This window comes from Cetorhinus maximus, chromosome 9 (genome assembly GCF_964194155.1).
Source record: "Cetorhinus maximus chromosome 9, sCetMax3.hap1.1, whole genome shotgun sequence".
NCBI lineage: Eukaryota > Metazoa > Chordata > Chondrichthyes > Lamniformes > Cetorhinidae > Cetorhinus > Cetorhinus maximus.
Genome location: NC_135887.1, coordinates 113,366,688 through 113,388,541, shown reverse-complemented (window position 1 = coordinate 113,388,541; position 21,854 = coordinate 113,366,688). Strand labels below are relative to the sequence as shown.

The 21,854-nt window shown below is 44.2% G+C and overlaps 1 protein-coding gene across 4 annotated transcripts in view; it reads left to right on the top strand.

The window, feature by feature from the left end:
• Window positions 1–21,854, top strand: part of ppfibp2b (PPFIA binding protein 2b) — a 254,599-nt gene that overhangs the window by 93,272 nt on the left and 139,473 nt on the right. For all 4 annotated transcript variants that reach the window (XM_078549397.1, XM_078549395.1, XM_078549396.1 and 1 more), the window contains one exon: window positions 16,165–16,379. In XM_078549397.1, the coding sequence (XP_078405523.1) occupies window positions 16,165–16,379 (215 nt within the window). The remainder of the gene's footprint in view (window positions 1–16,164; window positions 16,380–21,854) is intronic.

Sequence of the window (21,854 nt, the reverse complement as noted above, 5' to 3'; positions counted from 1 at the left end):
GTGCCTCATACTTTTCACTCATTCACGTGATGTGGGCGGTGCTGACGAGGCCAGCATTCGTTGCCCATCATGTATAACTGACTGGCTTCCTCAGGCCCCTGAGGAGATCATTTTCAGGAGAATAATGTACCTGCTCCTATTTTCTATGTTTCTATGTATCACTGTTGTCTGAGTGGAAAAATAAGCAACTGTGAGCCGAACAATCAGGGTGAGGTGATGTACTGCTTAGGAGGGGAGTACAAAACTTAGTCAAAAAGGTAAGTTCTAGGGAAAGTCTTCAATGAAGAGAAGTGGTTTAGTTCACGTAGGAGATTCAAGACAATTGGACCGAAATTACTTCTTTATTCATTCATGGGATGTGGGCATCGCTGACTAGGCCAGCATTTATCACCCATCTCTAATTGCCGTAATGTGGGTCTGAAGTCACATGCAGGCCAGACCAGATAAGGACGACAGATTTCCTTCCCTAAAGGACATTAGTGAACCAGATAGGTTTTTACAAAAATTGACAGTGGTTTCATGGCCATCAATAGACTTTTGATTCCAGATTTTTAGATGTAGATATCAGTGGTGGGGCAAAAGGAACCAGCACACAGCCACCAATACAATAGCTGGATAAAAGTGGTTAAGATATGAGGGCAGGTCACACAAACTAGGCTTGTAGTCTCTTAGATATAGAAGATTGAGAAGTGATCTAATTGAGTGTTTAAGATGATTAGAAAGTATTTACAGCACAGAAACAGGCCATTCTGCCTATCTGCTTTGTGCTGGTGTTTATTCACCTCACGAGCTTCTTCCCATCCCTATCCATCTCGCTTCCCCCCCCACCCCCGCTTTTCCCCCGCCCCCTTGCCCACCCACCCCTCCTCTCTCTCTGTCTGTCTGTCTCTCTCTCTCATACTTCATTTCACCTTGAATGTACCTATACTATTTGTCTCAACTGTAGCAAATTCGACATTCGCGCCACATGTAGAAAGTAGTTTCTAAAATGAATTGGATTTGGGGATTACACGAGAAATTTCTTCACTCGGAGGGTTGTGAATGTTGGGAATTCTGTACCTCAGAGAGCTCTGGATGCACAGTCATTGAGTATATCCAGGACAGAATTGGATATAACTTTGGAAACTAAACCTTGAAGCTTGGAGCTGGTGGTGCCCCCTGTGCCCGCTACCCTTTGTTTGTGTGGGTGATACAACTGCGGATTTGGAAGATGCTGTCAAAGGAACTTTGTTCCTGTGCATCTTGTAGGTGGCGCACACTGCGTCCACTGTGCGCTGGTTGTTTTGGGATAATTGTTTGAGCTCTTGCATCCTGAATTTGGTCAATATACTTGCAAAAAAGCTAGCAACGTTAAACATGCAGAAGATGGAGTGAGCAATAAGGTCAATGAGAAAGGTTTCATTTTCACCCAGTGGGCCATGACACACAGGCCCTGGACCTTTCCCTTCAACAGGGAGATGTAAGACTTGGGGCCAAGCCCCTGAAGAGACCATTTCTATTGCAACGCAATTAAACAAGAGTACTGCAACCTTTCATTTCCACGCAAGGCTTGTAACCTTAGACCAGAGGCGTTGTAAAGATTCCTTTCACCTAGGTCAGCGAGGGTCTCATGATGGTGCTGAAGCATTCTACATTCCAACAATTCCTTTCAGCATGTGCGAAAGTGTGTTCTAATGATGATTGATCGTAGGGTGGGAAGGAGATGGTGGGGAAGAATTGACACTCGAGCCGTTTAAAATAGAAGGGTGGTTGATCCAGCTGAAAGTGATCTAGTGACCTGAGGCTGCACTTTTGGGAGGGGTGACTGGACTATTGAGATGAGGTGGATTAGGTCCTGTAATGGATAGATTGCAAAGTGCCTCTTTTTTGAAACATTTCCATAAACAGTAGCATCAGTGGAACCACCTTGTACTGTGAACTCTTGGCATTGTCACAGGACTTTCTTTCCCTCTGTCTGAGTCTGGGAGTGCCAGCAGCAGTGACTAGAGCAGCAGCAGCAACAATCTTCTATTCATAAGCATACTCTAATGGCAAAAATTAGCCGAAGCCTCTTTGGAGAGTCCGAATCAAATTAAAACGGATGCCCAGCTAAAGGGGGAAATGTACTTCGGCTGGAAAAATTAGAAGGTTGGTCAAAGAGATGAGTTTTAAGGGATCTTGAAGAAAGGTATAAGAGTTTTAGAGAGGGATTCCAGAGCTTGGTGCCGAGGGGTCAGCTGCTCGTGGTGTGTTGAAGAGACAGAGAGAGATGGAGGTTTCAGGGCAGTCATGGTCAGCCTTGAGGATTCAGTTCTAAATTTAAACTTATCATGAGTGAGGAGAAAGGTTAGGGAAAATCTAACTCTACATGTGGACTGTTGCTGGAGCCAAAACAACTTGTAATGCCTATAAGAGTAAACAACCCTGGGCGATTCACAGGAGTGTTAACAAAGAAAACATTTGAGCATGGAATGCATTGGCACTGAGAGCAGTCGTGACAGATGCCATTGGAAAACTAAATGGAAAATTCAATGAATAGAGGAAGAGGCAGGGCTCCGGAGAAATAGGGGATTCGTTATGGATTGTTTTTACAGAGCCAGCACAAACGTGATGGGCTTAATGGCCTCATTCTGTGCTATAAATAAACTCATTTTTGCTTTGCTGAAAAGCCAATAATTTTAAAAAATACATACTTTTCCATACATCAAGGTTGTACTTAGTTGACCACATGATGTTAAAAAAACAAATAACATCACTGAAGTGCTGAATCCTGGCTTTGTTAATAGGCAAGAAATTTCTGGTAAACATTTTATAAGTCCTTGGTTAGACTTCAGCTAGAATATTGTGTCCAATTCTGGGCACTGCATTTTGGGAAGGATGTCAAGATCTTAGAGAGGGTGCAGAGGATGTTTACCAGAATGGTACCAAGGACGGAGGCATTTCAGTTGTGTGGAGAGACTGGTGAACCTGGGGGTTGTTCTCCTTAGAGCAGAGAAAGTTAAGGGGCGAACGGAATAGAGGTATTCAAAATCTTGAAGCTTTTGAACAAGAACAGTTTCAGAAGGAAGATGGATTTAGGGAATTGGCAAAAGAAAAGAGGGGAGATGAGGGAAAAGTGTGTTTGTGTACAGTGAATTGCTGTGATCCGGATTGTATTGCAAAAGGCCGTGGAGGCAGATTCAGTTGTAACTTTCAAAAGGGAATTGGATCAATACTTGAAATGGAAACACGTGCAAGGATATTGGGCAGGAACGGGGGAGTGGGACTATTGGAATGCTCTTTCAAAGAGCTGGCACAAGCACGATGAACCGAAAGGCCTCCTTAGGTGCTGTAAGATTCTATGCTTTGCTTTCTTTGTTATGTTCAGTATCACAATGTTGAATGTTTGAGAGAGGTCAGAATGAAATGTAGAATGGCTTTGCTATTACAGTCTCTAAGTAGGTTCACCGCTGAGCCACATTGTGTGACATTTAGTTATAATCGCGGCCTGAAAGCTCTTGCTTATGAAGGTCAGGAGTTTCGGCATCACGGGATAAATGATGAATTATTGATGCCGTTTAGCTGCCATCTGACTGGTTCACCATGGATCTCCTGGGCAGCCTGCGTCTGTTCTGAAATGGGAATTTGTGTTAACAATCACGAGACAAATGTTTCAGTAATCTAATTCCAACTGGCAGGAAGCTGTCTGTACCACACTTCCATGCACAGGAGTGACACCAAGTGGACATGTTCAATAATTACCGTTTTGGTAATTCAGCAGAAAGAAAGAACTCTCATTTCTATCGCACCTTTCATGACCCTCCAGGAATGAGGGATTTTAGCTACAAGGTTAGGCTTAAGAAGCTGGAGTTGTTCTCGTTGGAATAAAGGAGGCTGAAAAGAGATTTATTTAATAGGTGCCCGAATGTATGAGTTTAGATATAGTAGACAACTAGTAGACATTTAATCACAGAGATAAAAACAAAAAACTACTGCGGATGCTGGAAATCCAAAACAAAAACAGAATTACCTGGAAAAACTCAGCAAGTCTGGCAGCTTCTCCACCGATGCTGCCAGACTTGCTGAGTTTTTCCAGGTAATTCTGTTTTTGTTTTTGTTGTAGACATTTAATGTTTTGGATAAGTGTTGCAGGTGGGCTGCGAGGAAGAACTTTTTTGTTACACAGGGAGTGTAATGACTTGGAACTCACTGCCTATGAGTGTAATGGAAGCAGAGGCGATCCATGATTTCAAAAGGAAATTGGATGGGTACTTGAGGGAAATAAACTTGCAGGGTTACAGGGATGGAGCAGGATTGGATTGCTCTACAGAGAGCCAGCATGGACTCAATGCGCTAAATGGCGTAAATGACTCAATAACTGAGCCCATGAACTCAGGACGTATTAAAACGCTTTACAGTCCATGAAGTAATTTTGAAGTGCTAACTAACTGTTGTTATGTCAGAAATGCAGCAACCAGTTTATACACAGCAAGTTCCCACAAACAGTGACGTAATAATGACCAGATCATCTGTTGATTGAAGGATAAACATTGGCCAAGTCACCGGGGAAAACTCGCTTGCTGTTCTTCAGAATAATGTCCATGGGGCCTCGGTTTAGTGTCTCACCCAAGAGACAGCATCTCTGACAGAGTGGCAGTCCCTCAGTATTGCACTAGGCATGTCAGCCCAGATTTTGCACTCAGTTCCCTGAAGCTAAACTTGAACCCATGACCTCCTGACTCAGAGGTGAGTGTGCCATCCACAGCTGGCTAGGACAAGTATGTCATAAAGGTGACTGAATGACAGAGACTCGAAAAGGAAAGAGATGATATTGAGAGGGGCTGGAGATGTGACAGTGCACTCCAGTTGGTGCAGTTTGTTGGAGGAGTGAGGAACTGGACAAACTCCATCTGTCGCAACGTGTGAAGCATCTTTCGCAATGAAAGATGCGATAAAAGTGTTAAGTTGTTGCTGTATTTGGGTTGTCCAGACATGAATGTTAGCATCCTCAAACAAACCTCCTGCTAACTTCCACCTATTCGGTCTTCATCTCCTGAACTGAACTCTGACTGGAGTCACTTTCAACCCAGCCGCAACCTGTTCAAATGCACTTCTTGACTTTTGGGAAGTCCCGTTTACTTGGCAGCACCTCCTCACTGGCCTACGATGCCTCACAGGCCTCTATGCTATTTTCCCAACTCTCTTTTGCTCCTCCCCGCTCTTCATCTCCCACACTACAATTTTTTTCTCTTCTTTCACTGTCCCCACCCCTACCCCACCGCCCCTCCCCTTTCTTCTACTATGTTTGTATTGATGTCTTTGTTTTCCTCTCCGAACTGCCCCAGTTCCTCTCCTTATTCTCTCCTCTGTCCATTCAAAATATTCTACTTTGTGTAAACCTTTCGACTGGTTATTTGGAAGCAACTCTTGCTTTTATGGTAAATGCAGACTGTTACATAAAATGTGCAGCACAGAAAGAGGCCATTTGGCCCAACTTGCCCATGTCAAGTGTTTGTGCTCCACATGCCTCCCCATCAGTATATCCTACTATTCCTTCCTAAGCCACGTACTTATCCAGCTTTCCCTTGAATGCATTGGTGCTATTCATCTCAATTACTCCCTGGGCTAGTGAGTTCCACATTCTCACCACTGTCTGGATAAAGAAGTTTCTCCTGAATTCCCGATTGGATTTATTGCATTGTAATGAGCCAGTAACTTGAGATGAGTCAGGATGGATCTGTGCCCACGCTCTGACTTATTAACCTATCTGTCACTTTGAACAATGTTGGGATCGAAGGTGCTTTTAACTAAAATAGTCATCTTTAGTGTATTACAGCTCCTTTCTGCAGGGCATTATAAGGATAATCTGCATACTGAACGTCTATAAATGAAGTGTGTTTAGTTGTACCAAATTCTCTTTATTCACCACCACACCTCCCACCCCTCCATCCATTTTGTATTGCCTGTTGAATTTTACCACTGCTATTTGTCATTTTAAGTGTTTATTTAAGCATGTAAGATGAACATTGTGATTTGATGGAGTGGAAAGCTTCTATCTGTGTGTCGGCAGCCATTGATGATGCTATAGATCTAGTTTATTGCAAACGTGCTTCTAGTTATTCTTCTGTGGATCAATCTGCCCAAGTTACAAACAAGGTGCCACACAACTGTCCATGTTAGTGCCCACAATGATGCAAAACACACTCCTCCTAGAGAGAGGAGGCTAACAAGAGATCTGACTGATGTGTTTAAAATCATGAAGAGTTTAAATGGAGTAAATAAGGAGAAACTGTTTCCAATGGCTGAAGGGTCGGTTGGTAGTTAATCAGAGGGCACAGATATACGGTGAGTGACATAATAGCCTGAGGTGACTAAAGCAAATTGAATAAATACTTGAAGGAAGAAAGAAGAATTGTGGGGATATCAGGAAAGGAGAGGTCTTGGGACTGAAGAGTCACAGAATCAGAGTGCAGAAGAGGCCCTTCAGCCCATTGAGTCTGCACCGACACGTGAGAAACACCTGACCTACCTACCTAATCCCATTTACCAGCACTTGGCCCATAGCCTTGAATGTTGTGATGTGCCAAGTACTTTTTAAAGGATGTGAGGCAACCCGCCTCCACCACCCTCCAGGCAGCGCATTCCAGACCGTCACCACCCCCTGGGTAAAAAAGTTTTTCCTCACATCCCCCCTAAACCTCCTGCCCCTCACCTTGAACTTATGCCCCCTTGTGACTGACCCTTCAACCAAGGGGAACAGCTGCTCCCTATCCACCCTGTCCATGCCCCTCATAATCTTGTACACCTCGATCAGGTCGCCCTTCAGTCTTCACTGCTCCAACAAAAACAACCCAAGTCTATCCAACCTCTCTTCATAACTTAAATGTTTCACCCCAGGCAACACCCTGGTGAATCTCCTCTGCACCCCCTCCAGTGCAATCACATCCTTCCTATAATGTGGCGACCAGAACTGCACACAGTACTCCAGCTGTGGCCTCACCAAGGTTCTATACAACTCCAACATGATCTCCTTACTTTTGTAATCTATGCCTCGACTGATAAAGGCAAGTGTCCCATATGCCTTTTCACCACCACACTAACATGCCCCTCCGCCTTCAGAGATCTATGGACATACACGTCAAGGTCCCTTTGTTCCTCAGAACTTCCTAGTGCCATGCCGTTCATTGAATACTTCCTTGTCAAATTACTCCTTCCAAAGTGTTTCACCTCACACTTTTCAGGGTTAAATTCCATCTGCCACTTATCTGCCCATTTGACCATCCCGTCTATATCTTCCTGTAGCCCAAGACACTCAACCTCACTGTTAACCACCCGGCTAATCTTTGTGTCATCCGCAAATTTACTAATCCTACCCCCCACATAATCATCTATGTCGTTTATATAAATGACAAATAATAGGGGACCCAGCACAGATCCCTATGGTACGCCACTGGACACTGGCTTCCAGTCACTAATGCATCCTTCTGTCATCACCCTCTGCCTCCTACAACTAAGCCAATTTTGAATCCACCTTATCAAATTACCCTGTATCCCATGTGCCTTTGCCTTCTTTATAAGTCTCCCATGTGAGACCTTGTCAAAGGCTTTGCTGAAATCCATATAAACTACATCAACTGCACTACCCTCATCTACACACCTGGTTACCTCCTCAAAAAATTCAATCAAATTTGTTAGTCTTGACCTCCCTCTGACAAAGCCATGCTGACTATCCCTGATCAAACCTTACCTCTCCAAGTGGAGATAGATACTCTCCTTTAGAATTTTCTCCAATAGTTTCCCTACCACTGACATGAGACTCACCGGCCTGTAATTCCCTGACTTATCTCTACAACCCTTCTTAAATAGCGGAACCACAATAGCTGTTCTCCAGTCCTCTGGCACCTCCCTCGTGGCCAGAGAGGAAATAAAAATTTGGGTCAGAGCCCCTGCGATCTCCTCCCTTGCCTCCCTCAGCAGCCTGGGACACAAATCATCCGGACCTGGAGATTTGTCCACTTTTAAGCCTGCCAACACCTCCAATACCTTGTCACTCCCTATTTTGACTCATACGGACTCGAAACGTTAACTGTATTCCTCTCCGCTGATGCCATCAGATCTGCTGAGTTTTTCCAGCTATTTTTTGTTTTTGTTTCAGTTTTCCAGCATCTGCAGTATTTTGCTTTTACTCTTCGGAAGAGCTGACACAGACTCAATGAGTCAAATAGCAACCTTTTGTGCTGTACTCTGCTATAGACGTCTTTGTTTGACCAAGCTTAGAGTCATCTTTCCTAATGACTCTTTATATAGCTCCATGTCAAATTTTGTCTGGTAATTGCTGCTGTGAAACTGCTAGGGAGAATTTACTGTGTTGAAGGTGCTATGTAAATGGAGTTGTTGCCACTTCTGTCCTGAGAAGTCATTTAAGGGAAGCCACTGATTTGCCCATCAGTTGGGCTGACTGGTCTATTTGTGTTGTAAATTCTCTGTAATTCAATGTCATTACCTTATGTAGAGAGAGCCAAGAGAGATCAACTCTCTGATATGGAAACTAGCAGCGTGATGGTTTCAAGCCCTCCCAGTGCTAAATTGTGTATTGTTGGCATGGGGACCAGGTGCTGTGTGGCTCTCAGATCAGCCTGTGTGCAGGGCTGTGAGACAGCCCATGTGTACCAGTACAAAAACAGAATTACCTGGAAAAACTCAGCAGGTCTGGCAGCATCGGTGGAGAAGACAAGAGCTGACGTTTCGAGTCCTCATGACCCTTCAACAGAACTTGAACCCGCCCCATGTGTACCAGTGATTGGTCGGTATGGACCTGACTTAGTGTCTCGGGATATCCCTGCAGTCCCTACAAGTCACTAATAACAGCCCCCAATCACACAGAGAATAAACTCTCTGTGAATCATGTCAAATTGCATCTCAAGCACTTGTATTTTGATGCCTACAAAAAGCCCATCTGATTTATCTGCATGTCTTTCTTTGTCTCTCTGTCTCTGTTTGTGTGTGTGTGTGTGACTGCCTCTCTGCCTCTGTCTCTCCCTTTCTGGCTGTGTGTGGGGGTGTGTCAGTTTTTTTGTGTCTCTCTCTTTTTCTCTCTGTCTGGTGCTCTCTGTCTGGCATTCGCTCTCACGCTCGCTCTCACTCTTGAGCCCTGGCCCTGTTTGTGTATATGTATTTTACATACTAAATACACACATCATGTAGTTATGTCTATTTATAGAAATGTAGATATAGAAATAAATTAGGGCTGTCAAGCAATTAAAATAAATAATCATTATTAATCTCAAGATTAAACATTTTAATCCTGGATTTAATTGCATATTTAATGTAATTATTGCATCCATTTCAAGTTTGTTTTTAATCCTGATGTAATTATCCAAAAAAAAAACCATCATCAAAACCTAGACAGTTTTCAGTTGCCAGTTCATTTTCTGTTATACAAACTATTTAAAAAAAAATACCCATTGCTACATCAATGATGAACATTGTCACCATAAACCCAGAATTACTAAACTGCAACAACTTCAGAAGAAACTTGCTTTCATCTGTTTTTCTTTTTCTCTCCTATTCCCTCACTACTTAAATTTTAAGATTTGTCTTCAGCCATAGCTCAGTGGGTGGCATTCTCACCTCAAGGATATGGATTCAAGTGCCTCCCTCCAGACATTGGAGCGCAGAGGTCTAAGCTGAGAAACTTAATGCAGTACTAAGGGAGTGCTGCACTGTCAGAGGGTCACTACTGAGGGGGGTGCTGCACTGTCAGAGGGTCACTACTGAGGGGGGTGCTGCACTGTCAGAGGGTCATTGCTGAGGGGGGTGCCACATTGTCAGAGGGTCAGCACTGAGGGAGTGCCGCATTGTCAGAGGGTCAGCACTGAGGGAGTGCCGCATTGTCAGAGGGTCAGCACTGAGGGAGTGCCGCATTGTCAGAGGGTCAGCACTGAGGGAGTGCCGCATTGTCAGAGGGTCAGCACTGAGGGAGTGCCGCATTGTCAGAGGGTCAGCACTGAAGATTTCATGGCACTATTTCGAAGAACATGTGAGTCCTCCCTAGTGTCCTGTCTAATATTGCTGCCTCTAGCACCATTACTAAAACAGATTACTGTCATTATTATATGTTTGTTGGACCTTACTGTGCTCAAAGGCTGCATTTGCTGCCAATGCTGTCAGTGCACAGTTTGCTCTTTTACTCTGTGACATCATTTCGAGTGACGGAGTAGGCAGTGGCCAGGAGCAGAGATGCTTATCAAACAGTTATTAAAGTCTCACCTTCTCCTGCATGCTTTCCCTCCATCCATTCAGCACCAGGGTGAATGTGTAGCATGGCCATCCCATGCTGACTACAATGTCACACTGGATTGGGATCACCAGAGAGCACTGAATCCTTATGTTAAGCCTCGCAATGTAAACAGCCCATGTTAGCACAACGCCAACTGAACACGAACATGTTTCACCAAACTGAAAACTCAGTACTGTATTGTCTTTTACTTATACGAATAGCCTGTAGAACTACCCGGCATTAACAGCACTGGGAAAATAAATACAACTCTTAAACTCACATCCTTTAACCTCCAGTCCCTGGAGAGCGCAGAGCCAATGATTACTTTAAAATAAATGAAACATTTAACAAAATTGCTTGAACATTACAAGCACCTGCTGTGGGAAATAAAAGAGGAACAATTTAAAGATTGCGGGGATAGAGATCATCGTCGGATTTTTGCTGGCACTGTCCTACAAATGACATCATTGTTTTTCTGCATATGTTTGGAAGGGTATTGGCGACCATCTCGCGTGGCCATCTTACATTGGCAGCAGACACGATGGTGCTCACATTGGCTTCTGTGTTTCCTACACTACAATATCAAAGTATTTCATTAGCTGTAAAGCTCTTTAAGATGTCATGAAGTCATGAAAAGTGCCATGGAAATACTGATCTGTCTCTTTTTTTTACCCTCTTAATATTGCTGTATTCTTGATAATTTCTGTTGTGACGTGATGTGCATGCACCTTTTAAAGTGCATATCTTAAACTACTGGCAATCACTTGGACACCTCGAGACAGAAGCCCCATGACTTGCAAGCAGTCTGAAGCATCAGTGGTTGAGGTCAGACATGTGCCTCACAATCCCCCAACGAACATTATTAGTAAATAGTCGTATCTTCAAACAAAGAGCCCACATTATTGTTTCAACAATTGTGAATAATTGGTACATTTACGTCAAGCAGAAGAAAAACGTAACAATTTGAACTTTGAAGTTAAATGGTTTTCACTTGGGTGTTTTCTTTAAGTGTTCTGTTCCTACTGGCTTTTCAAGGTGAGGATGTGGAACTTGCTACCACAAGGAGTGGTTGAGGCGAATAGCGTTGTTGTATTTAGGATGAGCACATGAGGGAGAAATAAATAGAAGTGCATGTTGAGAGGGTGAGATGAGGAAAGGTTATAGTTTAACAGCCCCATGACACTTTGTTCAGTTCTGGGAAGCTGCACCTCAGGAAGGTTGTATAAACTAGGCTTGTGTTCCTTTGGTTCTGTTGAAGGGTCATGAGGACTCGAAACTTCAACTCTTTTCTTCTCCGCCGCTGCTGCCAGACCTGCTGAGTTTTTCCAGGTAATTCTTTTTTTGTTTTGTGTTCCTTTGAGTTTGGATGATTGAGGGGTATAAAATGATAAAGGAATCAATAAGATGGATTGAGAGAAGAACTAAGGAACATAACCTTATAAGAACCAGGCAGTTCAGGAATGAAACCAAAAATGACTTTTTCCACACAAAGTATAGTGGAAATCTAGAATTCTCTCCTTCCAAAAGCCTGTGGATGGTGTGGGTGTGGTGGGGGGGGCGGTCAACTGGAGATTTCAAGACTAAGATCGCTAGATTTGTGTTGGGAAAAAGATATCAAGGGATACAGAGCTGAAGCATGTGAATCTACTTGAGGTGTTGTTAGACCGTAAGACCATAAGACATAGGAGCAGAGGTAGGCCATTCGGCTCATCGAGTCTGCTCTGCCATTCAATGAGACCATTGCTGATCTGATAATCCTCAACTCCACTTTCCTGCCTTTTCCCCATAACCCTTAATTCCCTTACTGATTAAAAATCTGTCTATCACAGCCTTGAATATACTTAATGACCCAGCCTCTACAGCCCTCCATGGTAAAGAATTCCACAGATTACTACCCTCAGAGAAAATTCCTCCTCATCTCTGTTTTAAATGGGCGACCCCTTACTCTGAGATTATGCCTTCTGGTCCTGGACTCTGCCACAAAGGGAAACAGCCTCTCAGCATCTACCCTGTCAAGCCCCCTAAGAACCTTATGTTTCAATAAGATCGCCTCTCATTCTTCTAAACTCCAATGATTACAGGCCCAACCTACTCAACCTTTCCTCATAAGAAAATCCCTCCATCCCTGGGATCAACCTAGTGAACCCTTTCTGGACTGCCTCCAATGCCAGTATATCTCCCTTTAGATAAGGGGACCAAAACTGTTCACAGTATTCTGGGCGTGGTCTGACGAGTGCCTTGTATAGTTTTAGCAAGATTTCCATACTTTTATACTCCATTTCCTTTAAAATAAAGGCCAACATTCCATTTGCCTTCCCTATTACCTGTTGAACTTGTATGCTAGCTTTTTGGGATTCATGCACAAGGACCCACAAATCCCTCTGTGCTGCAGCTTTCTTCAGTCTTTCTCCATTTAAGTAATATTCAGCTCCTCTATTCTTCTTAGGAAGTGCATAACCTCACACTTTCCCACATTACATTCCATCTGCCAAGTTTTTGGCCACTCACTTAACCTGTCTATATCCCTCTGTGGACTCTCTGTGTCAGCCACACCACTTGCCTTCCCACCTATTTTCGTGTCATCTGCAAACTTGGTGATAGTACATTCACTCCCCTCATCCAAGTCATTAATATATATTGTAAATAATTGTAGCCCCAGCACTGATCCCTGTGGCACTCCACTAGTTACAAGTTGCCACCCTGAAAATGCCCCCCCTCCCCCCATATCCCAACTCTGTCTTCTATTAGCCAGTCCTCTCTCCATGCTAATATACTACCCCCAACACCATGGGCTCTTATCGTATTAAGTAGCCTTATGCGTGGTACCTTACTGAATGCCTTTTGGAAATCCAAATATATTACATCTACTGGTTCCCCTTTATCTATCCTGCTTGTTACCTCCTCAAAGAATTCTAATAAATTTGTCAAGCATGATTTTCTCTTCATGAAGCTATGCTGACTCTGCTTGATTGTATTATGTATTTCTAAATGCTCTGCTATTACAGCCTTTATAATAGACTCCAACATTTTCCCAATGATAGATGTTAAGCTAACTGGCCTATAGTTACCTGTTTTTTGTCTCCTTCCCTTTTTGAATAAGGGTGTTACATTGGCAATTTTCCAATCCTCTGGGACTTTTCCAGAATCTAAGGATTCTTGGAAGATTAGTGCATCCACTATCTCTGCAGCTATTTCCTTTAATATTCTAGGATGCAAACCATTAGGCCCAGGTGACTTATCGGCCTTTAGCTCCATTTGTTTCCCTAGTACTTTTTCTCTAGTGATAGTTATTGTATTTATTTCCCCCCCTGCTTTTTCCCCATGATTATTTAGTACTTTTGATATGCTATTAGTGTCTTCTACTGTGAAGACTGAAGCAAAGTATTTATTCAACTCCTCTGCCATTTCCTGGTTCCTCATTATTATTTCCCCAACCTCATTCTCTAAGGGGCCTGTATTGACTTTGGCCCCTCTCTTCCTTTTTTTATATTTAAAGAAGCACTTACTGTCTGTTTTTATATTACTTGCTAGTTTACCCTCAAAAGTTTATTTTCTCCCTCTTTATTATTTTTTTGGTCGTCATCTGTTGGTTTTTAAAACTTTCCCAATCCTCTGGCTTACCACTAACCTTTGCCACATTGTATGTTTTTTCTTTCATTTCTTTGTTGTTACGATCCTTGGCCAGACCCTGGACGTTGGGGGAAGATCCGGTTAGGGACCAATAACGTTTTGATTAAAGTCGAATAAAGGCCATAAGATTCCACGGGTTTTGAACAAGCAAAAATAAATGTTACTATACAAGTTCAGAAAGAGAAAACAATTTATAATATGTATCATATACCTCATACTCTAACATTTAGGATAAGTACACGCGAAGTAACAGGCGAACTGTGGCAGTCATGCCACACTACACAATGGATGACATGCAATCATACCCAATTCCATGGGCTTCTCAACAACCCACCCAGAAGTTTATCCCACTGAAACCTCCTCGTTCTCACGAGGGGTTTCCAGTCTCCACATTTGAAGATCTCAACTTGGAATTCTGCCCAAAAGTCGCTCCCACTCGGACAGCTTCAACAACGACCCACCTTGTATGGTTTCAGTTTCACCTTCCGAGATTCCTTTTCCCCTGGATCCCCGAGTACACTCGAGCTTCACCTTCAAAGCACAGTTTCAGATTTTCGGCTGTGCCAAGCAGAGGGTGTGCCAACCTCTGCCCCAACGGCCGGTTGGAGTCACCAACCTGCAGCTGCCTTCTCGGATCTTCAGGACCCCTCTCGTGCCCACGTCACTTAAAGTCTGCTCCTTGCAATTTTTCTTGAATTTGGAGCCTGTTACTCTGCTCCTTTCTTTAACTTCATTTAATGGGCCCTATTCCTGTCCCCGATCTTCGTCCCTTACCTTTTGGGACCTTTCCCTTTCCTCCTCCCTGGTTTTGGGGCTTCCTTCCTGTCCTGCTACCTGGGACACCTAGAAGATAATGATGCTCTGTATCGGGTCATCTGACCTGTTTTTTGCGCAGTTCCGTTTTTCCTCTGCTGGACAGGCACGTGGGGCTGGTCCCCGGCCAGAAGAACAGGAAAAAAACCGAACTGTGCACGTGCGGCCATTTCCCAGCCGGCACATGCGCGGAACTGGAGTTCCCAACCTACAGAGGTGAGTTTAGGTTTCATCACAGTGTTGATGATCTAGGAGAGTGGCAGGCTAGGTTGGAGGGGCTGAATAGCTGCCTCCTATTCCTAATAAATCAAATTAAACATTCTTCAAATCAATCAGATAGGGAATTTTATCATTTCCATCTGGTTTTTGCAATGTGGGAAACCGATCCTTTCCACGAGGGACAGGGTTGAGGGATCAGTTTTCTACTGAAACCTGTCAGCACATTCCTTCAGAGACCTTCAGATGTACTGATCCATTTCCCCATGTCCTCACTGAATTGTCTCACTCATCTGTGCCAACCTTTGTGAAGCTTTCCGTAAGGCATCTTAAGCAGTGTACACATCACGGTTTAAGAACATAAAAATAGGAGCAGAAGTAGGTCATTTGGCCCTTTGCGCCTGCTTCACCATCGCAAGGTTCATCATGTACCTCGACCTTCTTCTCTACCCACTCCGCGTATCCCTTCATTTCCTTAATACCCAAAAATCTATCGATCCCAGTCTTGCATATCCTCAATGAGTGAATACCCCCCAGCTCTCTGGCGTAGAGAATTCCTAAGATTCACAAGCCCCCTGGTGTTGAGAATGTTCTCCTCCTCTCAGTCCTAAATGGTTCACGGTGAATTAAAAGCCTGTTCACAATTACCACAAACCCATCACTGCTGTAAGATATTGTGCGTAGTTTGGTAGGTCTCATGAAGAGGTTCTAAGTATTGTATAGTTAACAGTAAGTGTTTATTAACTGCTTATACTATAAATATGTGTATAGTTATAAGGCCTAAGCTTGGAGCTGTCTATGTTTGCCTGTATCCACATCTCTGTCCAGCACAAGACTGCCCTCTAGACTCTGGTCATGTAATCCTTTACATCACAGTGTAGGCGGTGCTGTTCCCAATCCCACATTAACCCTTTCTATGCCAGACTCTTATACTATAATCACCACCTCCCAGATTTCCCTCCAAGTCACATACCATCCCGAATGAAGTCAATGGGTCAAAAATCCTAGAACACTCTGTCTAAGAGCAATGTGGGATCAGTTTCACCACATGGACTGCAACGTTTCGAGAAGGTGGCTCACCATTACCTTCTGAAAGGGATAACTAGGGATGGATAATATCCCACATCCTGAAAATGAATAATCGCTTTTAAAAGTCCCGACCTTCTGTGTCCTCTCCAATAAGCTGTGTGTTTTGCCTTATAATTTGAAAGGGTAACTAATGATTCATTTTCAAATGTAAAGGTTTTTTGTTTGCTTTGCTCCGGTAGGTTCCAAGGCTGCAGCAGAATATTCAAATGGAATCTTTGATATCGCCTCGCCTATCCCGCCAACCTATCTGAGGTCTCTGCAGATTTTACAGCTTGTGGAAGATTTGCGGACTGGCTTGGAAATGTTGGGAAGTGAGCACGAGAAGGAGGAAGTACGGAGTCACATCCCTGCTGCTACTGTGCAAACCATTGCTAACTGGCTGGATCATTTTTCTGTAAGTATATGAGTGGCATTCACACAGATTATGCAAATTAAAAATGGTATTGCAGGAGAGAGAGAGTCTCATGTCATTTGGATCAGCCGTGGTCCAGGAGGTCACACTCTGCCTCTTGGGTTCGAAGATTGTGGGTTCAAGCTCCAGTCAACAGATCCAATAACTCAGGCTGACACTCCCAGTGCAGTACTAAAGGAGTGCTGCATTGCTGGAAGTGCCATGTTTCAGCTGAGATGTTGGAGATTTGAAGCAAAGACAGTAAATGTTAGAAACATTCAGCAGGTCAGGCAGCATCTGTGGAGAGAGAGAGACAGATAACAGGCTGAATTTTTCCAGCCCCTCGCAGGTGGTTTTGGAGGTGGTGGGGGAGGGAGAGGACCTGGAAATTTAGAGAGTTGCACGTCACTCCTCCAGGTGAGGTTCCCAGGGGGAGCTCAGAACACATTCAGCAGCTCACTCCACAGATACAGGCAGCCAATTAGACCAATTAAGGCCCCACATGGAGACTCTTTTCTGAAGGCGATGACAGTTTCCTTTTGTTGGAGTGCCCCTTGCCCCTCCACTGAGTGTGGAGCCTGGCAACTCTAGATAGAGACTATCTCCCTGTAACAGGCAGCCCTAATGAAGGAGCTGCCAGGATGAAAGACCACAGCTCTGGCCAAAGTCAGTCCTGTGGCAAAGTTTCCCCTCCACACCGATGGCCCAGTCAGCTGTGAGTCTCTTCCTTCTCAAATTTGCAGAAAGTGCCCTCGAGCGCCTCCAAATTTGAGATGCCCGTGTGCTCATCTCTCTGCCTCAGCAGGGCTCACTTCTCCTGGTGGGGCTGCTGGCTGGATATTGCTGCGGACTCTCTGATTGGGCCTCTCACCTCAAGAACCCATCTGTTGTCCTTAATAGGGTGGCAGAGGCAGCCTCTTAATTAGCCACCACCTGTAAATATGCACAGATGGTCACGTTGCTGTCAAGCATGGGGTTGGGACGCGCATATGGTCCCAATGTCGGGACCGCGGCCCAACCAAGAAAATGCTGGGCCCAACCAGGAAAATGCTGGCCAATATTACAAGTCAATGAGCTTGCAACAGAATATACCTGGGGCATTAACTTTGTTGCTCTCTTCCGATCTGCTCGGTATTTCCAGCAATTTCTGCTTTTATCACTAAAAGATTATCAGACCATTTATCTGTTACTTTTTATGGAATCTTGCTGTGTACAAATTGGTTGTTGCATTGCCCTACATTACAAAGATTCAGTAACCAAAACATCAGGTGTCTCTGAAATACTTTGGGACCCTCAAGTTTAGATTTTACCCATTGGCTATACCTTAAATCAGAACATCTATTGCCTTTACTATTGGCAAATTCCTTGCAGGTTGGGTAGAACATAGTTGAAGCTGTGTGCCCCATAACACTCTTTTATGGCAAGAAGGAATGAAGGAAAAGAGATTCATTTCAATAGCACCTTTCACAACCTCAGGATGTCCCAAATCGATTCTCTTCAAAAAGACACTTCATTGGATGTATAATTGCTGTTATAATGTAGGAAATGTGGCAGCGAATTTATGCACCACAAGCTCCCCCAAATCGCAATGTGGTGAAAAATCAGATTTTAATGATGTTGCTTGAGGGATTAAATGTTGGCCAGAGCACCAGGGAGAACTCTTCATCTCTCCTTTGAAATATTGGCCTTGGGATCTTGTACATCTGCCTGAGAGAACAGACAGACGCCTCAATTTAACATCTCATCCAAAAGGCAGAAGCTCTGCAGCACTCCCTCTGTACAGGATGCAAAATCCCAGCTTGTGCATTCTGAGAAATACGCTCTCAGCATGGATTGGAGATTCACTCCCAAAAGCTGTTTTTCCATTGTCTTGATTTAATTAGGAGTTCAGGAACCAAGGACCTATGAACTAGCTCCTGGTGTTTACACTAATAAATCTGGCTCCTAGTTTCTCGTAGGGTTTCGGACATCACACGCACATGTTGTGAGGATATAATTGGTGGAATCCGGTTCTTAGAATCGCATTTGAAATCAGGGAAAAATAAAACAACAGCTTGCATTTATAAAGTGCCTTTAATGTACAAAACATCCCAAGGACTTTTCACAGGAGTGATTATCAAAAAGAAAATTTGACAGGAGCCACACAAGAGATATTAGGGAAGATAACCAAAAGCTTGATCAAAGAGGTAGGTTTTAAGGACTGTCTTAAAGGAGGAGAGAGGTTTAGAGGGAATCCTGGAGCTTGGGGTCCAGGTACCTGAAGGCACGACCACCATAGGTGTGGCAATTAAATCAGACCAGATTTGAATGAGCGCGGTGATCTGAGTTGGAGGAAGTTAAACAGAAAGGGAGGGACAACCCAATAGAGGGATTTGAAAACCAGGATTAGAATTTTAAAATGAATGAATAAATTAATTAATTTGGAATTAAAAATTAGCCGCAGTAACGGTGACCATGAAACTATTGAGTTGTCACAAAAACCCATCTTGTTACTAATATCTTTAGGGAAGGAAATCTGCCGTCCTTACCTGGTCTGGCCTACGTGTGACTCCAGACCTACACACTCATGTTGATTCTTAACTACTCACTGAAATGGCCTAGCAAGCCACTCAGTGGTACCAAACTGCTACAGAAAAATGAAAAAAAGGAATAAAATCAGACAGGCCACCTGGCATCAACCTATGCAGAAATTGACAGCATCGCACCATGCCCAGTCAACCCTGCAAAGTCCCCCTTACTAACATCTGGGGGCTTGTGACAAAATTAAGAGAGAGGTCCCATACTCTAGTCAAGCAACAATCTGACATAGTCACTGAATCATATCTTACAGCCAATGTCCCAGACACCGCCATCACCATCCCTGGGTATATCCTGTCCCACCAGCAGGTCAGACCCACCAGAGGTGGCAGCACAGTGGTATACAGTTGAGGAGGAATTTGTCCAGGGGGTCCTCAACATTGAATCCGGACCCCATGAAGTCTCATGGCATCAGGTCAAACACATACCACCCTCCCTCAGCCGATGAATTAGTACTCCATGTTGAACACCACTTGGAAGAAGAAGCAGCACTGAGAATGGCAAGAGCACAGAATGTACTCTGGTGGAAGACTTCAATGCTGGTCAAGTCCTGAAGGGCATATCTGCCAGACTGGGCCTCTGGCTGAGGTTGAGGAAACCAACAAGAGGGGAAAATGTACTTGACCTCACCCTCACCAATCTACCTTTCACAGAAGCAACTGTTAATGATAGTATTGCTGGAGTGACCACCACACAGTCCTTGTGGAGACTAAGACCCATCTTCATGCTGGGGATACCATCCAATATGCTGTGTAGCACTACCACCGTTCTAAATGGGATAAATTCATAACTTATAGCAGCTCAAAACTGGGCACCAATGCTGTGGGACATCAACAGCAGAATTGTTATCAGTCGTATTCTGTAACCTCATGGGCTGGCATATCCCTCACTCTACCATTACCATCAAGCCAGGAGATCAGCCCGAGTTCAATGAGGACTGTGAAGAATCCTATTTTGAACACTATGGAGTAGACTTTGTAGTCTCGAGTATATTAACAGCAAGTCTTTATTAACAACTCATAACTGTACATATTTTCATTAGATGGTACAGATATGGAGCTGACTCCAGTGTAGGTCTTTACCCATCTCTAGACTGACCCAGGCTCTGGGTCATGTGCCTTCTTACATCACTGTAGGGGTGGTACTGTATTCAGCCCCACATTAACCCTTTGTGCAGGAGCAGCACTAGGCATACATAAAAATAAGGTGTCAGCCTGGTGTGACTACGACTTTGTTTTTGATGTTTGGCACACATAGTCCAATTTGCAATAGGCAGAGCTAAGCGATCCCACAGCAAACAAATCAGATCAAAGCTCTGCAGTCCTGCCATATCCAGCTGTAAATGGTGGTGAATAATTAAACAACTAACTGGAGGAGGAGGCTCCACAAATATTCCCATCCTCAATGATGGGGGAGCCCAGCACATTAGTGCAAAAGACAAGGCTGAACCATTTGCTACAATCTTCAGCCAGAAGGGCTGAGTGGATGATCCATCTTGGCCTCCTCTGGAGGTCCCCAGCATCACAGATGCCAGTCTTCAGCCAATTCAATCCACTCCACATGATATCAAGAAACAGCTGCAGGCACTGGATACAGCAAAGGCTGTGGGCTGTTCCAGTGCAGTTACAGTACTAGCATCTGCCTGGCAATGTGGAAAGTTGTGCTGGGCTTCCTGTCTACAAAAGGAGGACCAATCCAATCCATCCAGTTACTGCCCCATCAGCCTACTCTCCATCAGCAAAGTGATGAAAGGTGTTGTTAACAATGCTATTAGGCGACACTTACTCAGCAATAACCTGCTGGTTAGTGCTCAGTTTGGGTTCTGCCAGGGCCACTCAGCTCCTGACCTTGTTACAGCCTTGGTCCAACATGGACAAAAGGGCTGAACTCCAGAGATGAGGTGAGAGTGTCTGCCATTGACATCAAGACAGCATTTGACTGACTGACTGGCATCAAGGAGCCCTAGCAAAGTTGAAGTCGGTGAGAATCAGGGACAAAACTCTCCATTGGTTGATGTCATACCCAGCACAAATTAAGATAGTTGTTTGTTAGAGGCCAATCATCTCAGTCCCCAGACATCGCTGCAGGTGTTCCTTAAGATGGTTGGAACTAAGACATTACCTTCAGCTGCTTCATCAATGACCTTCCTTCCATCATAATGTCAGAAATGGGAATGTCCCCTGATGATTTCAGTGTTCAGTACTGTTTTTGACTCCTCAGATACTGAAGTATTCTGTGTCCATATGCAGGACTTGGAGAACAATCCGGCTTGATAATTGGCAAGTAACATTCACGCCACACAATTGCCAGGCAATGACCATCTCCAACAAGAGAGAATCTAATCATCACCCCTTGACATTCAATGGCATTACCATCATTGAATCCCCCACTATCAACATCCTGGTGGTTACCATTGACCAAAAATTTAACTGGACTAGCCATATAAATACTGTGGCTGTAAGAGCAGGTCAGAAGCTAGAAACTCTGCGCGTGTAACTTAACTCCTGACTCCCCAAAGCCTGTCCACCGTCTACAAGGCACAAGTCAGGAATGCAATGGAATACTCTCCCCTTGCCTGGATGAGTGCAGCTCCAACAACACTCGAAGCTTAACACCATCCAGGGCAAAGCAGCCCGCTTGATTGGCACCCCATCCACAAATATTCACTCCCTCCACCACCAATACACAGTGGCAGCAGTGTGTACTATCCACAAGATGCACTGCAGGAACCCTCCAAATCTACGACCACTACCACCTAGAAGGACAAGGGCAGCAGATAGATGGGAACACCACCACCTGCAAGTCCCCCTCCAAGCCTCTCACATCCTGACTTGTAAGTATATCACCGTTCCTTCACAACCGCTGGGTCAAAATCCTGTAACTCCATCCCTAACATCACTG